We start from the raw sequence: 24,721 nt of genomic DNA, 5'->3' as shown, positions 1-24,721 counted from the left end.
GTTCATTTTGTATGCATAGTGTCAGCCAAACCTTGGCAGTCAGCCAGTTGATTGTGTCTGTGACTTCAGCTTCTCGACTAGGGAAGGCTACACATTCAAGTGAAGGTTGATTGCTCTGAGTTCACTCAGCGGCTAATGGCACATTTCTTTAAACATTTTTTTAAAGAAGGGAACGCTCCTCGCCTTTCATTGACTTAGGCAGGAGTCCCGATTGATGGATGCTGTAAAATGTAGCTGCAGTTCCATTGATTATTAGAGCAGAAGATTTTACCTTGGCAATGTTAAATATACTTTGGCTTAGTCAGTCTAATTGATATTCTGACTATATTCTTGGGCATCACAAAGAGTTTTGCCTGAGCCACTGTCTTTCAGATATTTGTTGATCAATTTCCACATTATTGATGTTTAATGTTTTGTTTTACTCACATCCAGGAAACTGATTTTACAATATCACCTTTTTTATTCAGTAAACTAAAACTATCAAGATAAAATCCAAATGTCTGCCCCTCTGCCTGAGATAACTTGAGTGGGCTGTTTCTTCTGACAATTTATCAGTCTGTGACACTGGTCACAAGTTTGCCCTACTCTTTCTTCAGTGTAACAGCAACTCAATGAGGTCAGGATTTGGGGATTGACTCAATATCAGGACTTTTCATGTCTTAATTCTTGGCTTGTCCTTTGTGGATTTTCTGGTAAAAAAAATCATTGCAATGTTGCACGGTCCAGGTCTGCTTTCGCTGTACTTTATTTTTAAAAAAAAAATATATATATATATATTTTAAAATTAAAAATAAAGTACAACTTTATTTTTTATAAAGTTGTACCTGCCCAGAACCTGCTCAGCGGAAAATCATCATGCACAAGATCCGGCCTCACATTGCCACTTTGCACAAGTACACATACGGGAAGCACATTGTGGCTAAACTAGAAAAGTACTAGAAAAGTATTTTATTAAAATAGAGTACAGCTTTATTTTAGAAAGCAGGCAGATTGTCTAATTTTCTCAACCGCTCTCTGACAAAATAAAAATAATTGTAAAATTCATAGTATTTGGAGTTATGACAGGTAAGCGGCATCTTTTATTATTGGTTTGGGCTTATAAACCAATAATGAATTGGGCCCAACTGGCCAGGATCCGCTGTAGCAAAGCATCCCCAAACCATGACACTTCCAGATCTAAGCTTCACAGTTGGTATGAGGTTCTTCTTATGGAATGTTTTTTTTATCATTTATTTTCAATTATTTTTATTATTTTTAAAATTAAGTTAAGATTCATCTTTTCAAAGGACTGTATTCCAAAAGTCTTCATCTTTGAGAGAAAATATTTCCATGGAAAAGTAAACTTTGTTTTGCAGTGGTTTTTTTTTTTTTTTTGATTGAGAAGTACTTTTATATTAACAGCAGCAGAAGTCAGCTGTAGGTCTGATGATTTTAGGCTTTTTACAGACTTATTTTGATATTTTCCTGCCTGCTTTCTGTGTGAACTTGCTTGGACTGCTTTACATGAGCATGCTCACAGTTGATTTAAATGTCCTCCACTTAAAGACTTTCTTAGGTTGATTTCAAATTCATCTTTAAGCCCTACTGTGACTATTACTGTGCCTTGCTGCTGGATTTTGTAGTCTTTGTGTTTCATGTTGAAGCCTTTTCTTCTGCCAGCAGCATGTACAAATACACTGTGTCCTGGCACCTACTCAGCAAACACTGTATCCCAGAGATGAAGGTCAAGGTGGCCTGACAAAATGCAGTTCAGAGCCTTCAGATCTTTACATTTTAATTCTTTTAAACAAAAATAGAGATTAGCTCGAAATTATTGTCTAGGCTTTGTTTTCAACTTTAAACACATGTTAATTACGTTAGGAAAGACAAGAATTGGAGGTTAGGCCTTTTATACCTTTATTTTGGTATTTAAGAAACAGATGGATGAACATGGTGTAGCCCTAAATCTGCAGTGTGTAATTTGTATAAAAAATAGTTTTTTACGTATTTGTTGAAACTGTCACTGTCATGATAGTACTGTATGAGATGGATTAGCTATAAAAAAATCAAGCTCCTCTGCCTTCCTCCACTAGAGACAACCAAAAAGAGTCAGGAGGAGGCCTTAGTTCTCATCACCCCCCAACACCCAGGCTAGTTAGCATGGCCTACGATGATGGCAGAACGGTAAATTGTTTCTCCGCCATTAGCGCACTGAGCAACGCTAGGACGCTCCCTCTGGCTCTGATTGGTTGTTTTTGACTGGGAGTGGTTCATTTCTTCAGACAACAATAGTAGCACACGGAGAAGATGGAGAAGCTTGATCTTTTCACTGGTTATCTGTTTCATCCATCCATCCGTCCGTCCGTCCGTCCTTCCATCCATCCATCCATCCATCCATCCATCCATCCATTCAGAATCAAAAACAGACAATTTTTTTCCAGTGTCCTAATATTTTTGTGTAAATAGCCATTGGACATTGTGTGGGAGGGCCATTAGTCAGTGTTTGGTTTTCTTTCAATTTATTTATTTATTTATTTATTTTCTCACTGTTAGACCCGTGTTTTCTTTGTAACATTTTCTTTATTTGTGCGTCTTCCAGATAAATATTTTGTTGTTCTGCAGGTGCTTGAATTTGATTTTGATCCGATGCAGAACTTTGAATTAGTTTAAAGATCAATAAAATGCTTATCAAACATGAACCCACTGTCCATCTGGGCCACTGTGGAGGCTGTTTCTGAATATGAGTCACAGAAAAATGATGGTGTAATAAAACTTTGTAGAGCTGTTTGAAACAAAGTGGTTCACCAAGAAGTACACTCAAACTGAAAAACAGAAAAAAATCCCCAAAAAGCGCAATGTTTAAGTCTTCACTTGTTCACTCCATTGTGGACTCTAAGGCAGTGGTTTCCGAACCTGGTCCTTAAGTAGTCCTGTTCTGCTGGTTTTGAGGTATCTCCTTGCTTTAAAGCACCTGGCTTAAACGAATGAGTGATTAACAGGCTTCTGTAGCATTTGGTGGCTGCAGAGGAGGTCATGCAGTCATTTGAATCAGGTGTGCTGGAACAGAGTCATATCTAAACCATAGCTTTATGACCATCTATGATCTTCTGCTTATTTTATGCTAGGATATTTGCTGGGATATTTTGTGGGATGTTGTATTTCAGCATAAACAAATACAGCATAAATCAGGCATACACACTCTGCATCTCTTTAATAGACTTGGCTGGACTCTTACTTTCCCTGATGCCCATGCCTGCCAAAGGAACTATTTTATGGTGGCACATAGGTTATAGTTGCCAAAAGTAGTCCTTCAGCAACACTAAAGAATATGTTGTTGAATGATTATCTGCCTAGGTAAAAATATATCAACATGAAACAATAAAATATGTTTTTTCTTACGTTTGGAGCAATACAAAATTTTAATTGGCACTTCAAGAAGTTCCCGTGGAAACTAGTTGTGCTAGAGTGCTACTGTCAACTTGTACATAAACTAAAATTGGACTATCATTTTGATTGATCACTATGATTGCTTCTCTGTTAAATGTTTACTTTCAAGGCTGGTAGGATAATATAGACTTTTTCTGCTGTATTTTTAAACTGTTGATTTAAGGCACCATATGATTAGTGTAAGTGGAGAACATGTAGCACTGGATCCCACCACTTCCGTCACCCTCAAGCATATGCTAACTTTTTTTTATAACCACCCAAAGCAAACATTTTACTGTGTGGAAATCTTCAGAGAGTAATTTAGACTAAAAATGTGAGTAAAATATTAATTGGTCATATTTATTCCATACAACTTTAATAAATAAACACTGATAAATTCCCTGTCATTCGTAGCCTGGTAAAAACCAGCCCCTTATTCTACACTTTGCTTTTGTACAGGGGGTATGGGCTCTCAATTATTGAGAAACGATTGCTTTCAGGAGACATGGACTGTGTTGAGGTTTGAAATTCTACCCAGTTGTTAACATTTGTCCTTGTCGTAATGCGCCAGTTTGACGCTATGAATCTTATCTGGACGTTGCCTGCACTGTAAGCAACCATCCTCCACTAACGAGAGAAATACTGAGCCGAATGAGGCGGCTGTTAATTTTAATTTGATATTTGGAAGCGTGGTCAACACAGACTGAATGACTTCATTGACTTTGTTCACTTCATCTGTTGCCATTGCTAAAACTACAGGCAATTATGAAACAGCACAGAAAATTAATGTAAATATTTACAACTTCACCTTGTGTTCACTGATTGACCTGGTTGGAACTCTACCAGAGGTATTCAAGTCAGCGGGATAAAGCCCAGGTTGAACTGTGAAGCAAGATTAGAATTGAGCGAAATTGCGTAGAAAGGCAATGGCTGGGCTATGTCATTCTCATATGAAAAGAAATATTTGGTCAAAGCTTTGTATTTTACCTTAGACTCTTTCTAATATATTTTATCCTCAGACTTGTTTGTTTACTACATTTGATGAAAACTGCTTTGCTTTAGTGCAGTGCGTATGCTAGCGGGTTTGTACTGTGGTTGCTACAGCCTGGCCCAGAAAAGTAGTTAAAGTAACAGCTATGTCCAGACGGGGTGAGTGTGAGAGTGTTCACTCTGCCTGCAGTGGAATCTGTTCCATGAGTCTGTTAGATATTGGACAATTTGACTCCATGAGATGGTGGACAAACATACCCTTGCATAGTTTTTGCTACTGGATATATAGATTTGACTCACAAGCAACAGAACGCTCAGTCAACACAACAGAAATAAATATTTTCATCCTGTTTCTGAGCATGTAGAGATATTTTGTTCACCTTCTTACATGAGTCTAGTGAATATGTCTGTTGGTATTAACAGTATAGTTGCTATGGTATGTTAATGTAATGTTTCACTGGTGCTAACAGCTTATCTTTATTAAAAGAGGTTAAAATTAATTGCCTTTCTTTCCTGATAAAGGAATCTTTGCAGCATCGTTCTTCAATCCTTTAATTCTGCGGATCAACAAGTCCCCAGTGAAACTGCATTTATTGTTCAGTCCATTGCTTAGTCACCCTCAACTTCTAATAATCAGACAGTGCCAAAAGATTTTATTTTTCTCCCTTCTGCAGTACACTGAAATATTTTAGATGCGAATATCAACCAGGCCATTAGAAAGCTCTCAAGCATCCCTAAGTAACACTGTTTTTTTTTCTGGTTCTTAAGAGTCAGAGATGATGATTTCTGCACTGTAAGAGTGTGCTGTTGAAGGATGTGGAGGTGTTTGATTTGTGGGCTTTTGGGATTTATTCCTACCTTCTACTGCATAAAACAGATACCAGTGTTTTTTTTTTTTCCTAATTTCAATTCATTGCTTTAATTTCTAGCTGTTTATGCAAGAATACAAATTTCTAAACATTTACTAGAAATAGTCCTGTGCTAGTGAGATTCAGCAGGTTTATCTTTTTACCTCAAATGTAAAAAATGTGCTTTTAAACTAGGTGTAATGGAAAACCTCAAATACGTATATATACGTAAATTTCCTTCTAAAACTAATCATTGTCAAGTTAACTTTTTTAACAATTGTTCTATATTTAAACTTGAAAAGGCAGTGTCAACAAAAAAAAAAAGGATTGCCTCCGTTCATAAATCACAATCACTGTTAAGTGGTATTACTGCATTTTCAGCCCTGCCACTTTGATGCTGTTAGTTTCCAACAGAAAAGGTTGTTGGTTCTCTTTCACATCAAAGTGGATTAGTTCTGAGTTGCCCTTTGAGCAGCAGGTGTGCTTTTAGAGCAGGAATCTGGGGAGACATGGTAATCCAGCTGTGTTCGGAAACATGGCTGATCTGAGAAAGAAACAACACAAACACAGAAAACAATAGAAATAATAAAAAATTGTAATATTGGTTTAAGTTTGAAGTACAAATTCTTGGATCAGCAGGACATCTTTACCTAAACAAGTGATAAATTTTAAATTTGATGGATATACAGTACAGTGGAATGATGTTTAACCAGTAGTTATATTTGTTTTCCAGACAAGTGTTTTCAGTTATTCTCAGTATTTTTTTTATTTGCTTAATTATATGTCTTTCTCATTGTCTAAATTATAGGTTTACAATTATTGGTTTGTCCCTTTTTCCTTAACGTGGAATCAGAAATAGACAATAAAGGCAGGTTTTCTTGCTAAGCTGCTCCCATCAGCAGGATTAGGCGAGTGTTCAGGCATATCCATGTCCATATACCACATTTTTTCCTGTGCAGGATGTAGCCTACACCTGGCTACAGGCCGAACGACCGCTGGAGATAGACAGCATATCAAGTGACCCTCCACATTTACCCTCCGACATTCTGCAAACTGCAGGATGTACCGTAATCTAAAAGCAAATTAATTTAAACAGATCTTTATTCACTTAGTTTGGATCTGTTGATTGTTGCACAGTGGTAGGGACTGTGATTGACAGAGGCAGGCAGTTTAAGTAACTGCAGCATTTATCCCATTATAGGTGAACACAAAATTCTTATGCAATATTCTTTCACAGTCATCTTTAAAACACTTAGTGTATACCGATAGTATCCATCCATCCATAATTTATATCCACTTATCCTTGCAGGTAACGGGGGGGGGGTCTTTATCTACTGGTTATTCTGGACAGGTCGACAAAACAGAGAAGTACATGCAATATGAAATGTTTACACCCGCCAACATAGTTTTATCCTCTCTTAGGGGAGACCTTTAATTAATTTTCAGGGTCAACCATTATATTCCTCTTTGATAAAATCTTTACTCTGTTTAGGAATATTTGCTGATAAAATCTTTAATTAAGTAAATTAAATATACATCTGCTCTTTTCTTCAGTTAATTATCCACAGGATAGGCAGACTGAGCAGTTCTCTGCATGTCTTATTTCCATCTCCCAGCATTAAACAGACATATTATTAAGTGTTTTCTAGACAAATAGTGGTGTTTTTATAGCACAATCAAGAAACTGTTGCCTTCAGTTATTATAAAAATGCTGCATATATCCAAAATGACTTAAAAGAAATTTGACTTTGCAATTTGATGACTTGAAATTGGCCTCTGTCTCTTTAAGAAGCTCCAACTCTTTCAATTAAATCGCTCCTCCTTTTACAAATAGTTCTTAGGAGTGTCGGACTGTGAAGTCATTTGAATGATGAGCTTAGCAGACTCGCATGGCATTATGGAGCAGGAGGTTCAAAGTGGTTCTTTGGGTAAACAAACATTGAACTATTTATTTACTTGTTTATTCATTTCCTTTATTTAACCAGGTAAAACACCATTGAGATCCAGATCTCATTTTCAAGAGGGACCTGGGCAGAACTCTGCAACACAGCAACAACCTGGTACACAAAAGTAAAACAAATTAAAACATATGCACAAGTTTAAAACAAATTACAAAATAGCTTAAAAGCAATGGCACTGATTAATAGGATCAAGTTGCATGTTTTTAGTAATAATTTAGGCACCCCCTAACGACTGCCACAAGAGATTTAAGGATTCCTCAAACATTCTTGAAAGAATCAAAGTAACATTCCAGCTATGTCATTATGAGGAAATGACATGATGATTAAAATCTCAAAGTTGATTTTACATAAGTTTTAGAGCAGGAGCCTTAGATTAATGTCCGAAGTCAGCATGGTGAACAAACTGAGAGGGGAAGCTTAGGCTTATATAGAACCTCACACAGCTGAACTGTGCCTCTGTTGCTTGCACACACACACACAGACTTATCAAAGAATATCTCAGTGAACTCTCCAAAGCTCAACCCCTAAAAATCCATTATATCCATTAAAAATGTCTTCTTTAATCACTGGGTCAGAATAAAAACGATTGTGCTGTGGATTTCTGAGGAAATGTGCATGTTTTTTTTTGTTTTCGTTTTTTTTTTTTTTTTTTTTAGAAAAGGCTTAGATATAAAAAATACATTATTTCCACTCCCTTTCACTGTTCTTTTATGAAGCTCCTTCCCTGCATAAACCTTTGTACTTCTGGTGGACATGTGTGTGATCTGCCTCTATAGCTGTTGCTATGGTGAGGCAATGTGGCATAAATTGTGAAGTGATACTACATTTTTGCAAAAAGCCTGTAGAAAAACAATAGCAAACTTTGCTTTTCCCCCTCTACCAGTCATGATGGTGTGAATCTGATAAAACATTAAGACCATGATGGACTGATATCTGTGACGTGTTTGTGAGGTGATCCTTCAAGCATTTATGTCTTACATGATCTTACAGTGTGATACTTGTTACTTTGAAGGTTTTTTGATATTTAACAAGTATCAGTTCTTTATGATTTCTCAAAAAGCAGTGTGTCACATCTGCCATCCATTGCACCATTTCTTTTGGCTGGATTTATGTAACATTTTGAAGTATTCGGGATGAACTTCTTCCCTACTGCATAGAGCTAAAAAATGCATACAAATTGTCTTCTATTTGAACTAGAAAACAATATTTTGATCTCCTGTATAAGTCTAGGATTCACTCAGAGGAAGGTTTTAAGCCTTATCATTAATGGGATGCCCACATGCATGATTGTTTGTACATCAATGGACACCTCCAGGACACATGTTACTCTGATGGCACACACACACACACACACACACACACACACACACACACACACACACACACACACACACACACACACACACATTTAAAAAGCAAATAATGAATATGATGAAAGCCTGTTAATAGGATTTTCAGTGCCACAATTGAACAAAGCAGTGGAGCTTTAACTTCTTGTGTTATTAGAACCACAGTACTCCTATTATACTGTCCTATTATGCTGTTCTCTCTAAAATTAAAGAGATCTTTGGAAATGAGCGCAATATTAAAAAACAAAATCTGACTCATGACAGCACTTTGCAGATGCTAATCTCCTACATCTTTTTTTCCCTCAGTTCCAGGCAAATGTTTGCTGTGAAATGCTCCCATTTCAAACTGCTGCTGTGAGTTATTTGGCAGGGAATATAAATGCTATGCTGTCTTACAGCGCAGCCATGTGTCCATGATCAGTCACTACAATTGTTTCTATTAGAGCTCAATAGCACCTCCATCAGGTTAAGAAAATTGTTATTTTGTTGCTCCTCATTGCTGCATGATAGTGATGCGCCCTGCAGGCAAAGCAAAATGTTAATTAATCATACTTGTGGCAACTGACAGTGCAGTAATGCATGTTTGTTTGCGTGTTTTTATCTTCCCCACCGGCAAATGTTATGGATAAATGGCCGACTGGTGAGCTTTTAAATGATGTTCAATGTCAGCTGTTGCCATGAGAGCGAACCTGCAGATGAGGCAGTGTGACTTACAGGGAGAAACGTCAGCCTCCTCACAGAGAGGCTGAGTTCAGAAGTGACGTGAACAACACTCACTCACGCTCCAACCACATCTATCTCACACGCTCTATCTATTTGCTTATCCATTTGGATCTAACACATTCATCAGCTCTGCTTGCTCACAAAAATGTCAAAAATGATATTAATAGTGTTTTTTTTTTTTTTTTTTTTTAAGGATAGGGTCTTCCCAAGGAATCTGATTGTTGTTTTGATTGGTGTTTTAATGGCCCCTGGCATTTATAAGAGGTTGTGAGAGTCACAAGCATGACATCTCTACCACGACAATCCGTTTTTTAGTCATTGCTTTCTGCTGATTGCCAAATGTAAATTTGGCAATATATTTATTATTTATAATAACATATATTTATTATTTGCCAGCAGGTGTATATACAACAAACATTATAGAAAGGTTTATGTAGTTATAAGGAGGTTTCCAGTTTAATGATGATGTTTGTGTGTGGGACTGCCAGTAATAATATAAGATGAAAAACGACCAAGAAAAATATGAGCAGAAAGAGTGAGTCACATGTATATACTCCTCTAAAGATAGATGCAAGACTCACTGTACAGCATCAGCCAAGGCGACGCTGTCATTTAACGTCTTTCTCTGCTGTCTTTTTGTGAGTGAGGTGCTAGGGATGTTCGTCGTGCGTCAGTCTGTGTGGGATATAGTTGTATCCTTTGAACCAGTAAAATCAGATAATGCATTCTTTGTGCTGAAGAAAAATCCGACTGAGGGTTGTTCTCCTTGTTGAACAAAAAGACATATAATTAGTCCCAGCAATTGAGAGAGTTTAAAACCTTTATTACAAGTTTTAAGCAATAATTTGTCTGTCTAGATCAGGACCAATCTGTATAAACAAAGAGATACTTTTAAAGATGATTCATCGTTCCACAGAGGATTTTGTGCCTCTGGTTAGACTAAGATGTTTGGTATGTCGCCTCGGTCTGTTGCCCCTGGATACGAGTGGTTTCTAAATGTGAACAGCGTTTTAACAACGCCCAAGATATATAGTTGTTCTGGCTGTCGCACAGAGGTATTGATTTCAGTGTCTGAGTCTTCTTAATGCAGTGTTACGTAATGTTTAGCAAATATCATGTTACGTTTGCTGAGGAGATTATATGGTTGGGTTTGTTTGTCTGTTTATTAGCTGGATTACTGAAAGGACAGATGAAGATAAAAATAAAACCATAGTTAGAGTTTAAGTTTAAAGTTATTCCCTTTTATTTTAGATTTGGATTTAGAAGATTTTATAGTTGGTCTTGAACATCTTTCAAACATCTTTAGTGCGATTGCTTTTTATTATGCTACAATAATTTTCTATTCAAGAATTTCAAAATATAAAGAATATCATAACTTTCTGCTGTTCTACGCTTCACAGAGCAACATCAGAGGAATATCAAACTAACAGATGTTAGCAAATTAATCAGTTGTAGATATCCTGTTCATAACTTGCAACTGTTTAAATCAAAATCTACATGTTTGCTACAAAGCAGAAATTTTGAGTAAGATATATTACATAGATATTCATTGCATATTCAGTTTTTCTAGTAATAATAAATATTTTGCCAGTGATCACAATTTTTGAAGGTGTGTGACAAGGTTTTACAGAGTTCAGTCATTTTTGGTGCTCCTAACACTACAGTGTTTTTTTTTTTCTTTTATTACACTATTTAGACAAAACCTATCAACAACATGCTGTCTTCAGTGATAGGCTTCTTACTTACTTTTCGGCTTGTTTTGCATTAGACATAATTGGGACATCCATAGCTCACATTTGTCTTGTATTTCATTTATCTTACTTTTAGTTCTTCCTTTGCAAAAGGTAACACCTGCAGAAGTCTTTTTAGAAAGATTCAAGCATGTGCTTGTTCTGTGCTATTTAATAAGAAAGCTATATACTGAATGTAGCTTCATGTAGACATAAAGCTGCATTATTGAATGGGGAAATAGAGAGGAACTTTGGTGTGTTGAAGCAGTCCATCTGGTTGCCTCAGCGGGATTCTGGGAAACACTTTTATCCAGCGTGACATTTTCTAACCCAAATCATGTTTTATGCATACCCTCAGATGGCCACTGTGCAGTGTCATGCAGGGATTTATGTTGATACAAGAACCATGAGAGTGTATTTGTATTTGCATGCGTTTGTAGATGTGAGGCAGCAAGTCAGTCACTTTCTGAAGTTTGTTTTCCAGCAATGCATTCAAACATAATTACATTTAAAGTGCGCAATTGTCTGCAAAATGTCTAATTAGAATAACGAAAGAGAAAATGTGATTTAACATTTAATTAAAATACAGAATTGTGAGGTAATTCTTTCCCTTTTCTTTTCAAGAACAAATCCACACCCTTTTCTATCACTGAAGCTGTAAGATTTAATTTTCACTTCTAACCCTGAACACTGTGTTTCTATTTGCCTCTGGAATTTACAGCTCTGTTTAAAATAAAGATGCCCCCGCATTCTTCAAACTGTACCGGGGATTTAGTTTTTACATCATACAGTTGAAATCAAACATTTACATATACTGCATTAAAAAGACACTTGACCTTTTCTATGTCAGGCAGTGAGGAAAGAAGGCAGTGCATCTTTTTTATACAATGTATATGGACATCAGGCCAACTTAATTTGATGTAGACTAATTGTGACTAAACTTTCTCGAGTAGACTGACAAAGCTTGGTTGCACTGTCTTATCACAGTTTTCCAGGTTTCTGTTAATTTTCCAAGGATAGGAGGGAACAAAAGCTTCTTTTCCTTTTGCAGTTCTTTTTTTATCCGTTTTCTTCAGTGAGCGCTCCAATGACATATGTTTGCGCATTGTATTTTTCATCTGCCAATCATGTACTCAAGTGAAAATCCTTGAAGGCTTTTGTACAGGAAATTCTTTAAAGTCAAATATGTTTTCTTCAGTTAGCTTGTGGGGAATATTTTAGTCTATATAATTTGTTGTAATTCAATAAACTTGATAAAACCATTTTTGCTTGCAATTTACATAGTTATTTCTTGTAAACTGTTATATATAACAATTTCTGGAACTGGGTATTTGGTGAAAAGAAGAGGGCACACAGAAACCTCTTACTTCTGTGCAACATTAAGTTGCACTTATTCACAAGATGTTGCACCATCTGATTTCCACTGTGGGCAACTCCCCCTTCTGTTGCTCAGCTGTTTTATGTCTGTGCATAATTTAACAGGTGAGCCTTATTAAATGCCATCCATCTTCTAAGTCCTGATGCATGCAGGCTTCTCTTTACTTCCACTAACCTGATCCCTTGGCTTTCCTCCAGGCTGAAGGGTAGCAGCTCTTGTGAGTGATGTGACGTAATGAGGATCCAGTCTGTGACTCACTCTTTCAGTCCTAATAGGCTCACCCAAAACCTTGTTGTTTAGACCTAAACATATATTCTTTTTTTTCCACATATACTTATTATTTCCCAGCAGTTGTATATACGACAAACATTATAGAATGACAAAAAGCACAAAAGGGCATTGATCTACAAAATAATTAACCAGATAATAGAATGAGTAACAGCGATAGAAATCAAACAAAAAGGACAAACAAACAATTAGGAATACATTAAAAGCGATATGTTCAAAACAAAACACAGTCAATTGGTGTCACAACAAAGATTTAATTGAATAATATGTAAATTAGGATATACTTTTTTTCTTTTATTCTTGGGAGTTATTTTCTAATTTTAATTCTTTTTCTGTTCTCTAGTTAATTAATCTAGCATTACAGATATTTTAGGAAAAAGTGGGGAAGGCAGGGAAAAAAAGAAACATATATTCAATAATCCAGATAAACTGGAGAAAGGCATATTTCCTCTGACTAGGTTTGAAATGGCAAATATATAAATAATCCTGTAAACTATTCCACAATTACCTATGGATAAATATAAGTAATTGCGTTCTATCGTGTGAAACAGAAATATATTAGCAAAGAAAATATATCAGACGTTTATGCAATACTTTCTTTATATTAGACTATGTAAATTAATCTGTGAAAGCAGTAGCGATCAGTAGTTCCAGGCTTTGTGAAGGTTTAGAAACATTCGTTTCTCCTTGTTACAATGTCATTTTAGTACATAACCATTTTCAGAGAGAGTTTTTTTTTCGTCTTTTTCTTAACCCATTAATGTCTGAGATGTGACTCAGTAGTGAATCTTATCCTGAAAAAGTCTGCTAAACTTAAGAGCTAAACCAGGATTCTCTACACATAAGAGGCAATATTGAAAAAAGTATTTTCAGAAAGAAAAAAATTTGTTCATGCCAACTTGGCCTTATGTGAAAAAGAAATAGCTCTTAAAACTAACAAATGCTTGGGTTACATTGGCAGCAACAACTGCCATCAAACAACTGTATTAACTACAGTTTATTTTATATGAGTCGGGAATTTTACTGTACCATTTCCAATCCCTTACTTATTTTTCTTCAGACATTCTGATCTTGTGGATGTACTTTGGATCTTCATAATGGTAGATGCCATTTTGAGTTCTTTTGTGACCTCCTTGCTTAGTTGTTGAATAACATTTGGAGTAATTGTGATATGTCTGACATTCTTGGGAAGGATCTCCAAGGTTCCATGTTCTCTTCATTTGTAAATAATTACCGTACTCATACTATGGTTCACTGGAATCCCAAAGCCTTAAAAATTGCTTAGTAACCATTTCCAAAACAATAGTTGTGTATTCCTCATTTTTAAATTTATGTATGTCAATGCATAGGTCGTTGCTTTTTTAGATCTTTTACTACTACTCTATGTATGTCATCTCAACACTCTTGAGTGGGTTAAGCTTCAGGTGGTTCTGACCTCTGTAGCCGACCAGCTCATCACCCTCCAGCCTGTACGCAGGCTCATCACTGTCTCGGACCAGACCAACAACAGTGGTGTCATCTGCAGGATTTAGAAATTTTACAAATGCGTCCCCCCAGGTTCAATGATTTGTGAGAGAATAGCAGCTGGGAGATAACACACCCCAAGGGGGTGATGGCGCTGATGGTCCTTGTGGAGGACCAGATGCTCAACAGCTGGACCTGCTGTTGCTTTTCAGTCAGAAGGCTGGTGATCCACTGACAGATGATGGTGAACACAGTTTGCTATGTTAGCTTTTGTTGGAGGATGCCTGAGTTGATGGTGTTTAAAGCCATAGACTGGATCCTTGCAAAGTATAACTTGTAAACTAAAAAGTACAGAGAACAACTACCATCCATATTTTACTAGGAATACAAAATGTTCTGAATGCTGGAAACAGGCTTTCTGTTTTTAACAGCTTGTGAATATGTAGCCATAGCAGAGGTTTTTTTCCCCATTGATTTTAGTGGATAAAATTTACTTATTAGCACTAAAAGAGTCCCTCATCAGCTGGTACATCTGCTGTTTCACTCATGAGGTTGTTGTATTATTAACGCTGTGTGCTTTGCAGCTGTGTTTCAATCATTCTGTCTGAGACAGGCAGACATAAGCCAGATATCCATTTTGACATCAGTGTGTCTTTTATGCCGGGTCCATTATTATAATTAATGGTCCTGCTGGCCTCTTGTTACCAAACAGTAAAATGCCTCTGGGAAAACAGGGGACAAATTGTGGGCCTGGAAAAATTTAATTTGTCAAGAGGATCTTATCGTTTTGTTGTTTCATGCTGGTTGCTAGCCCAGGGACAGAAGGGAAAGAAGAAAGAAAAGACGGGAGTCACTAAGTAAGTTAGCTGGTCTTCCACCCACTTACAATTCTCTCACGACTCCAGCCAAACTTCAAAGACTTTTCATCGGCAATAAATGGGGAGCTGAGCGTATACTGGTTCTCCAAACAAAGGGCTCAAGTTTTTATCTTCTTCTGTTTTTACATCAAAAGCTACTACAGACAAATGTAACACGAGCATACATGTTATTGGCAGCATATACAGTGGTATGAAAAAGCGTTTCCTCTTAATTTTATATTTATTTTTATGTTTACCACACTTCAGTGATTCAGAATATCAAACCAACTTAAATATTTGTCAAAGACAACACAAGTAAACATAAAATGCAGTTTTTAAATGAAGGTATGTATTATAAAGGGAGAAAAAAAATCCAAACCTACCTGGCACTGTGTGAAAAAGTGATTGCTGCCGGGCCTGTTAAAACATAACAGTGGTTTATCACACTTGAATTCACTGTCTCTAGTCACTCAGAGATAGTGATGTGATAATGGTCACACCTGTTCTGAAGATCCAATTTATAGTCACCAGTCTGAAGTATAGTTCAATACAAAATCTTAGATACCCCCCTAAGATGTAGCTCTAAAGTAATCTTTCAGTTTTACCAACCTTCTGACTGGAAGTAATATTACAATTTTGAAGTGACTTGGTCATTGTTTTGACTTGAATTTTTAAGATCAGTGTGAGGATGGACACCCTCAAAAACATTTAGCAAAGAAATATAATCAAAATATCAAGAGAAATAAGTCATGGAAAGATTTTTTCATGGTTAATTGTGAAGGGTAGGTCTGTGTAATTTTATCAATTCTACAATATTTATCGATTTTTTTTCCCTCAGAAAGTATCAATTTTTCATCCACGAGTATCGATACATTAAATCCTACTTTGAGTTTGATGTCAAATCCAAATGAATTAAATGACAGCTATCATACATGACATTTTTACCCAGTTGCACATGTGCATTAAAAATGACATGCAATGAAACAACCAGCTACAATTAATTAAATAATGAAATGAAATAGATAAATTACATTATTTAATGATAAGTGAGTGAGACAAAAAAGGTTCCTTTCCTGCATAATCAAATACACAAATCCACACAATTAACATTTAAACAAAGCAAATGTGTAACATATTTATAACAAAAACAGCATTTATTACACCAGTAATTCAATTAATTCAATCCAAGTCTATGGAACATTGGCAAAATGTCACCAAAATCACTCTGTCCCTCTAAAATCTTTCAGAAAATCTAAAAAATTCACAGAATTGTATTGTTTGCTGAATACTGTGATATACTGTATGTCATATCATGAGTAGAATATTGCATATCGTATTGTATCTTGAGATTAGTGTATTGCTTCAGCCTTAGTGACGAGTGTAAATGTTTTTTAACTTGCTATGCATGTTTTATATTTTTTAATCTCCCAAACAGCGGTCTGTGGATTAAAGGTATGAAACATAAGCAAATAGCTGGAGGATAAACTGGTTTAAATTTTTTGAAGAGCCACAAGATATTTCTTGAAAGCATGAGGAATTGAACATTGACTTTGACCGGAAATACACTGTTTGAGAATTTTAAAGGGTTGCAAGCAAACAAAAAAGAAGTTAAATTTCTAGTCTCATGTTGCCGCTACTTTCTGTGGTGGAGACCTGAGGATGCTTAACAGGATGAAGTGTATAAAAAATGGTTGAATTCTGAATACTCACTGGAGTGAATGAGACCTTTCACAATTAGTCTGTGAGCTCATTTCTCTTTACGCTGCCCTGCTTCTTGAACAGTTGGTTTTAAAAAAAATCTAATTTGAAATAGCCTCTTTTAAGGCCACACAATTTGAAAGTGCTTAATGTCCTTGTGCTGAACAAATTTATTGTTTTAATGCTTCTGCTTCACCTCCTCTATTTTAACCAAAAAGCCAGTCAAAAACTGTAACTTAAGTAAAAGAATGGAAAGCAAAAAACATGGAAAAATGACACCTTTCTGCAAGAAAGGGAGTCGACCATAGATATATAAACTTGACTGGATTAGTGACCATGTTACACCACCTCTGCTTGGTTTCCCTAACATTACCAGCTGTGGTTTTGATCTAAAAACATGCACAGTCATTGACCTTAAAATCTGCATCTCCCAAAGCTAAATTTTTTAGAGCTTTCTTGTAGAACATGCATAAAAAGCCAATGTTGTACCAAAATGTAATCCCCTTCAATATCTAATCCCCTTTTTCAGCCCTTGTATTAATGAAAACCTATTGCAATACATCAAAAATCATTCAGCTGTCTGCTTATGTTTTTGAGAAGACCACAGCTTTATCCAGTGTTGGTGATTGGCAGCCTTTTAGGTAAGACCCAATCAAACAGGCACAAGCTCTTTTGCCAGGAAAAAAATGAAATACAATAATAAAAAAAGGCCCCAAAACATTTATGTCACCGCTTACCAAAAAAACTTAACAAAAGAAATCTTATGACAATCTATATGAGTGAATAAGTGAATTTCAGCAGTAGTTTTTAAGAAAACTAAAAGCGAGGTTTTTCATCTTAATAGTTTACAAATCATAATTCACAGTATGTCTAATCATGCTGTGAATTGTGTTGGCTCTAATGTCAAGAAGGGATTTTAGTGTTTATGTTTTTTTATAATTTGAATAAAAGTAAATCTGTGTTCAGTGTATTATTATTAATTTGATGCTGCCCAGGCTCCTTGAACAACAGAGAAATAGCTCTTTAATATTGCATTGATTCATAAGTTTCAAGACACACATGAACTTTGGCATTATCAGTCATTTTCTTACATTGCACTGACTGCGCAAAGGAACATATACAAATAAGAAACAGAAAAAATTATAAGAGCACAACTGGCAGTAAGCTAACCTAACATAAAAACTGGTACTGGCTTTTCATCATTATGGTATAATATCAAAGGTTTTGTTATGTTGCCAAGGTTTCTTAGTTCTTTTTTCTTTCTTTTTTGGCAAATAAATGCACAATTTATGTCTTTTACCAGTTTCCAACATCACCAAGGATTTGTAAGTCTCATAAAGAGACATGTGGTAAATTATCTCTTATTTTACAGAAGAGAGTCTTCTGTGATAATCCCAGCAGCCTGGTTAAGGATTTGTGGGGCAAATTTGTGTAGTTTTAACACATTAGGATTTGGCTCTGGTTTAGGGCTCACCAGGCTTTCACAGCTATTTTATTTTCTTGCTGGTTTCATTTGGCACTCAACCTCTAGACTCAACAAGCGATGTTTGTTTTAAAGCATTGATAAATGACTGAAGAACAACTAAGGTTGCATTCCACATTAAGCATCATAGAGTGAACTTATCTTGATCTGCACTGTTCTGACCTTGGAAAAATTAATTTTGCAGTATAAAAAATAGCTCCGCTCTGTTAGGTGATTTGTGTTTGCTTCAGAAATATTTAATTGAACTCAGTAATCAGTGGAGTCATATGCTTATTTATGTAAGAGAGATCTTGCTGCTGGGTTTTTTAAGGATTTTTTTTTGACTAGAGAGAGATCAATACATGCAGCGAACACAGTCACAATGAGCTTGCTTACTTTACAGATCTGACATGAATTGACTCCTTGTAATCCAGCGTCGTTGCAGGGAAGCTGCTCTGTTTAACTGCCTATGGATGGACTCCTGAATAACCCAGAGAACACAGTAAGGAGTGTGTGTTTGTGTAGAGACAGTGAGGGGTGGCAGAGGGAGGGCGGAAGCAGATGTGTGCGGAGTGAGGTTCTGAGCTGTGGCACTATCACAGAGTGCCTTTGTCTGGCTGTGGAAAGTGCTGAATTAAAGGCTGTTGGCACTGGTCAGCACACTCATATGCTAATGTCTCTTTGCTGCGAATAAATAAATTATGGCCCAGAAAACACATCCCAGTCCCTGCTTCGCATGCCTTATGCAGCACAGATCGGAGGCAAGTAAGATGCAGACTGTAGAAAGAAAGGGTGGAGGGTAGCACGAGAATAAGTGGGTGGCACGGTACAGAAATAGCGTGGTGGGATTATCAAAGAAGCAAAGCAGAGGACAGTCTCTGCTCCCCGCGCCCCCTAAAGTCTTCACTTTCATTGCTGCTGCTGCAGGTGATGCTGTAAGACAGATAACGGGAGTCTGATCGGGGCAAACAGGCAGAGAGCTGGATTTGGATTGGGAATAAAGGAGGGGAGGAGGGGAGATTTAAAGGGAAAGGAGCAGAGGGAGATTCAGACTACAGAGTGAGAGTGAGGAAAGAGAGCCAGTGCAGAGAAAGAGAAGAGGCAGCGAATGGAAGAAGAGAAGAAGAGAGGCATTGACTGGAGGCATACGCATGGACGAGAAGAATTTATTTCAAGTGCTCGGCGTGCAGCCCTGAAGGGAAGCGTGTGGCCGTCAGAGTGGATTTTTTTTTAAATCATCCACTGCTCCACAGTTGCAGGAGAAGCAGAGATACAGAGACAGACAGGGAGCAGAGAGCTGAGCACAGAGGATGAACAGGAGATGCGGGCTCTGTGGCTGTGATCGCCGTGCTCAGACCTCGTAGCCACTCTCGCTGGTTGTTGCAGGCCGTCAGCCTTGCAGAGACGGCAGCAGCAGTTGACACAGAATGAGCTCCAAGCACTCCTCTGACTGGATTCCCTACAGGTACCGTAGCGCGTTCTCGAGAGCATGCAAAAGGAACATTGCATTTGTCTGCTAAAGGAAAATCTTTGTGTATCTGTGTGATCATCCAGATGAAAAAAATAGGAATGATGAGAGGAATATCAAAGTGATAAATCCATAGAGTGGTGGACATTTTATTATTATTTTTTTTTTTTACTGTTTAGTGAAAAATCAATCAGAAAGAAGTAAGTTAGAGTAGATTGGCAAGAAAAATGTTAGTCTTGGTTTTCTGTTAACATGTCTAATTAAACCGGAGTATTTCAGTTGAGGTGTCATGGATTTCAGCTGCAGTGATACATTCGTAAATCTCCATGATTTTTGGTTTATTTTATCCTTTAAATCACCTGGTAACTTCCTTCCATTTTGCAGAAAAGTGAGATGTGTGTGCGTGGGTGTGCATGTGTGTGTTGTATATACCACCTGGAGTTTTACTACTGCAGATGTTGCACTCTTGCCATTTGTACTCGATAACAAAATGATTTTTTGGAAATGACAAACAAATTGGAGCCCTAATGAGCTTACAGACTCCTGCTGTCAAATCCGTAACTGTTCTAATCATTTCAAGTGCAGTCTGCTGACTCTTTGCTCTGATGGAGAACCTATTGCCATGGTTTCCTCTGCTTGCTATGATGCCATTGGCTTGTGGTTGCTATAAGATACGAATAGTATCTGTGTGTGACTTTATTATGAATTTAAGGTTGTGTACAAACCTGTCTTTAGGCAATCACCATACGAAACAGGAAAAAAAAAAAAACGCTATAACTCCTCTTTTGGGAACTTCTTTTTTTAAACTGTTTTCTGCAAAGCTGATATTAACAATAATGTGAGTTATTTTTATACCGAGATATTTGTTAGCCTTTACTGGGCTTCATTTGGAACTGCCTCTAAAAATGCAGGGAAGGAAAGAGCAGCACTCTGTTGCAAACACAGAACATGCATTCACAGCACTGACCAAAACAATGGATGCATATCTGACAAAGGCACACAAAGAAGTGTCCTCTTTTGACAGTCACTGCAAATTCACAAGATGAACATTTTTAGCTTTGAAGAGCTAAATCTCTTATTCTGTGTTTTGAAAGATGTACTCCCAGCTTTCAAGGACAGGAGTGGAGAGACTGTTTTTTTTTTTGTTTGTTTTGTGGAAAAACATGCCTCAAGTCCTATTTTATTCAAAATAATTATGATCTAATATGGCTTTCTGAAAGAAATCCCATTTATTTATGCCTTCTCTCCTTCAAGGCCAATTTACATCTACGCAATCCCCATCTGATTCATTTCTCCTTTACACCATCAAATTTCATGGTTGGCACCTTGCAAATGAAAAATTAAGACCACTTTCGAGTCATGCAGTGACACATAATGTGTGAAAAGTGGTGATGTAGGTAGGGCTGTTAGGAAGGTGCCTGTGAAGTCAGACTTCCACTATTTCAATTAAATTTTTAATGGATCCAGAATCATTTCTTAAGTCCAAATCAACCAAATTGTCTTTAATTTAGTTCAGATTCAAGAAACCTTCCCCTTGCAGCAGAACTCTCAGCGTTTACGCGGTTTCATTCGGTCACATAAGAAGGTTTGGATCTGAACGCAGTCAACCAGTCTAAATGTTTTGAATACTCGATTGGAAAGTTTCAGGTTGTTCCACAGGCTCAGTCAGAACAAATAAATCTTCATCTGTCAGTGCCATATCACATCAGTATATTCAGCGTGTCCAGTTGGTGTTAGATCTCATGCACAGCTTCCGTTACCAGATTACAGTATTTAAATCAACCTGAAAACCAGTGACCAGAGACTCTTTTCACAGTGAGAAGTGGTTTGATCTGTACCAGTGAAGCCACGTTTGTGTCATTATCTTCCCGTCTGATGCCCATTTTCACTCTCGATTGCTCTAATTGCAGAAACGGAGTCCTTTGTTTGTCAGCATGTGTGACAGAAAGTGGGCAGTAAATACATTTTTATTGCGACTGCGTGGGCTTTTGTCATCTGCAGCACGCTGAATATTTACTGACCAATGCTTCACCTGAGAGACTCTTTCATGCTTTGGCCATTCTTAAGAAGTACAATAAATAAACCTTTTTTCTAAAGGGGTTTTTCAGATGCTTCTGACATTTATTTGAAATGGACAGAATGAGGAGAAACTCATGATTCTTATGCAACCAGTTTAGCAGCCTGGCAAACCACAAAAGCTAAGAAAATCAAGATTGCTTTCACACCAAAGACACAGTAAGATCGGGGACTCAGTTCGAATGGGGTTGTTATATCCTGCCAGTTTGACCTTTCTTTCATAATACAGTTAATCAAAGGAACTAGACCTTTAGAATGACATATTACCCTCTTTGCCTGTAGTGGTGCGGAGAATGCCAAGAAGTGCATCTAGTTCTTCATAAAAAGACAAACTGTCCTTTTCTCCTCCTGAACTGCTGCTTCATCTGAACACCTGAACAATAACATACACATATTTGTGTATGTTATTGGCAACAATACATTTACCTAGGCTATTTAACAACACAATCATTTCTTTTAGTTGCATTTACTCACAATTCCCTGTGTTATAGTTTGTTTTCTGCATTTGGTTTACTTGGAGTCGTCAGATTTTTTTGACAAACCAGTTTGCCTCTGAGTTTCAATACACCTCTGCACCTGTCCAAGTGAACCAAACTTTCTGAGCCAATGCACTGGGGTTTGATTCAGCAGGACTGGTGTGAAACTCCTCTGCTTTCAGTGCAGCATTTCATACTTTTTCATACTTTTCCAGATTTTCTCTGTCTGCTAGAGCTTTGCAAACACAGAAGCTTGCTTGCTGTTATTACAGCCCTTTTCAATTCATTTTAAATTACAAAATCCCAGGCTAACAAAAAGAGGGATTTTATTCTTCAAAACATTTAATTAAAAACAGTTCACAATCGCTTTAAAGGAAAAACAGAACATATTGTGTTATACAGACATGGATTGGTTTTTTTTACAGATATATGTGGATGTATTCTTCCACTGCAGGCTGACATCTGCAAAATATATTTGTTTAAAACCAAGGGTCATGATTAAATACCAAGATAGTTTAAGAAATAGCAACATATACAGCTTCATTGCCAGACTGCATAGCAAATAAAGCAACATAACCAGTAAAAGTTAACTAAAGAAAATTATGAATTCTATGATAACATGTAAACCTGATGTAAAAAGTTTGTTTTTAACCTGAATGTATGTTAAGAACAAGCCAATTCTGATGGAGCTGATGATGGAAAAAAAAAAACCCTAACATAATTTCCCCCATTCATCACACATCAAGGGACACCTCCACCTCACAGTCTTTCATCTTTTCTCCCCTGCTCTGGTTCCTTCCCTCTGAATCTTCTGCATAAATCTTTTTAATTAAAGCCACTGAGGTTTTTTCTCCGAGGCCTCTGCATGAACAACGACTGAGTTTGTCGCTGGTGAGTGAAAAGCTCTGAGGGAAAACTGGATGCAAGGAGGCAAAAAAAAAAAGTCTAATCACTAGTGCTCCATAAATATCCTGTTGTTTCATTAATGAGGGCAACTGTTTTATTTACCTAATGCAGACTTTGACAGAATACTAGAAATAAAAATTTTCTGCAGGATTTTGTTGTACATTTTCATGTAAATTTTAGACATGTAAAGTCTAAAATTTCTCATATGCAGGAGCTGAACAGACTTTGTCATGGAAATAAAAAACAATTGTAAACATTTAATTACTACAAAGATAAAGCACAACGTTTTATAAATTAAACACTGTTATTGTCTGCAGGGAGAATCTTTAACAACATTATAGTGGCTTCAGTCAAAGTCTAACTGCTTTGGCGGAAAACACATAGTCACAAATACGTTCATAATTAGATTTCATTGTCATTGTGTTGAGCTTGATCTGTGTTTTTTTCAGGCTGATGCCTCTCACGGAGTCCTCCATGTGCCAGCAGCACAGAGAGGCATGTGGACAAACTAACATTAAAGACACATTAGTGGATAGTTTAAATTAAAAGCTGCTCAAACAGGGGACACTTTAACAGGCAGAGACAAAATGTCAAAGTATCAGAGCTCCTCACATTTTGCCATCTTTATGAAGGAACTTCAGTGTACTTTTCTCAAATATTCTGCCTTCAAGCTGTGCTCACAGATGAAGAAACATAATTTTTTTAAGAAATCCTTATCTTCTTAATTCCCTAGGCATGTCACAGTGTTCTGTGTTGAAGCTCCGAATGTGAGGAATCGGGGCTGAGTGCAAACAATAAAGAGGATGGCAGAAAGAATCTTGTGAAAATCACTATTTATGCGGAATATATTTAACAACTCTTTCATCTGATGTCACATGAAGCAACTGTAGATGGTTAAGTGAGGAAAATTAAACCTAAACAGTAAGAAATCTGTAAGAAAAAGATTCTCATGATCATTTTGATACAACATTTTTCTTCATTTTTGGTATTGTACAAGGATTTTATGGCTTTGTTTTCAGCTATGAATTGTCATCATTTTGTCTTTGAAGGTAGCTGGTTTGTAAATGTCATTATTTAGTTGACAACATTATGTGTTAGTGTGTGAAGTGTGGGATATAGAAAAATGTTGAGCAAAGAGGAAATAATGGTCATAGTGTGTTGCTTCATGGGAAAGTTTTGAACAAAATTAACAAATCAAAAGCATTTAAATACAATTCATTGGCGTTTCTGATATCCTGCAAATGTAAAATTTTGCATTTGAGATTATTTTTTTCTAGTAAATCACAAGGTGTTCTTTTCTCAAATTTAACAGCCACTTCCAAACTGTCTACTTAGTGTTAGAAAGTCAAAAAGGCAAAGAGCTGCAGCATTTAGCACAAATGAATCAACTCTGCATTTAAAAACTTTCTATTTTGCATAATTATGTGTGATTATAAGTCCTTTAGAAGGTTGTTATGCTTGGCTGACAATAGCATAACAGTATAGCAGAAAGACCAACACTGGTGGTCACTTTTCATTTCACAATTCACTTTTCATCTATTCAAAAACTTTTAAATCATATTTGATTTCCATCACCCTGTCCAGAGACCGGGCAGAAATTAAGCTTTTTTTGGTGCTAATTTCTTCATGTTTTTAATATGTT

At 36.7% G+C, this 24,721-nt stretch overlaps 1 protein-coding gene across 2 annotated transcripts in view; it reads left to right on the top strand.

Annotated features, from left to right (window-relative positions):
• The window catches only part of tub (TUB bipartite transcription factor), a 43,710-nt gene that overhangs the window by 708 nt on the left and 18,281 nt on the right, over nucleotides 1-24,721 (top strand). Inside the window, exon 1 of one of the 2 annotated variants that reach the window (XM_028014718.1) lies at nucleotides 19,028-19,618. The exons of the other annotated variant lie outside the window; for it this stretch is intronic. Within the exon in view, the coding sequence (XP_027870519.1) occupies nucleotides 19,581-19,618 (38 nt within the window). The 5' untranslated portion in view covers nucleotides 19,028-19,580. Of the gene's footprint in view, nucleotides 1-19,027; nucleotides 19,619-24,721 lie in introns of those variants that run through there. 2 annotated transcript variants of the gene reach the window in all.

This window comes from Xiphophorus couchianus, chromosome 4 (assembly GCF_001444195.1).
Source record: "Xiphophorus couchianus chromosome 4, X_couchianus-1.0, whole genome shotgun sequence".
NCBI lineage: Eukaryota > Metazoa > Chordata > Actinopteri > Cyprinodontiformes > Poeciliidae > Xiphophorus > Xiphophorus couchianus.
The sequence above is the reverse complement of the archived record's forward strand: the minus strand, read 5'-3'. Positions and strand labels throughout refer to the sequence as shown.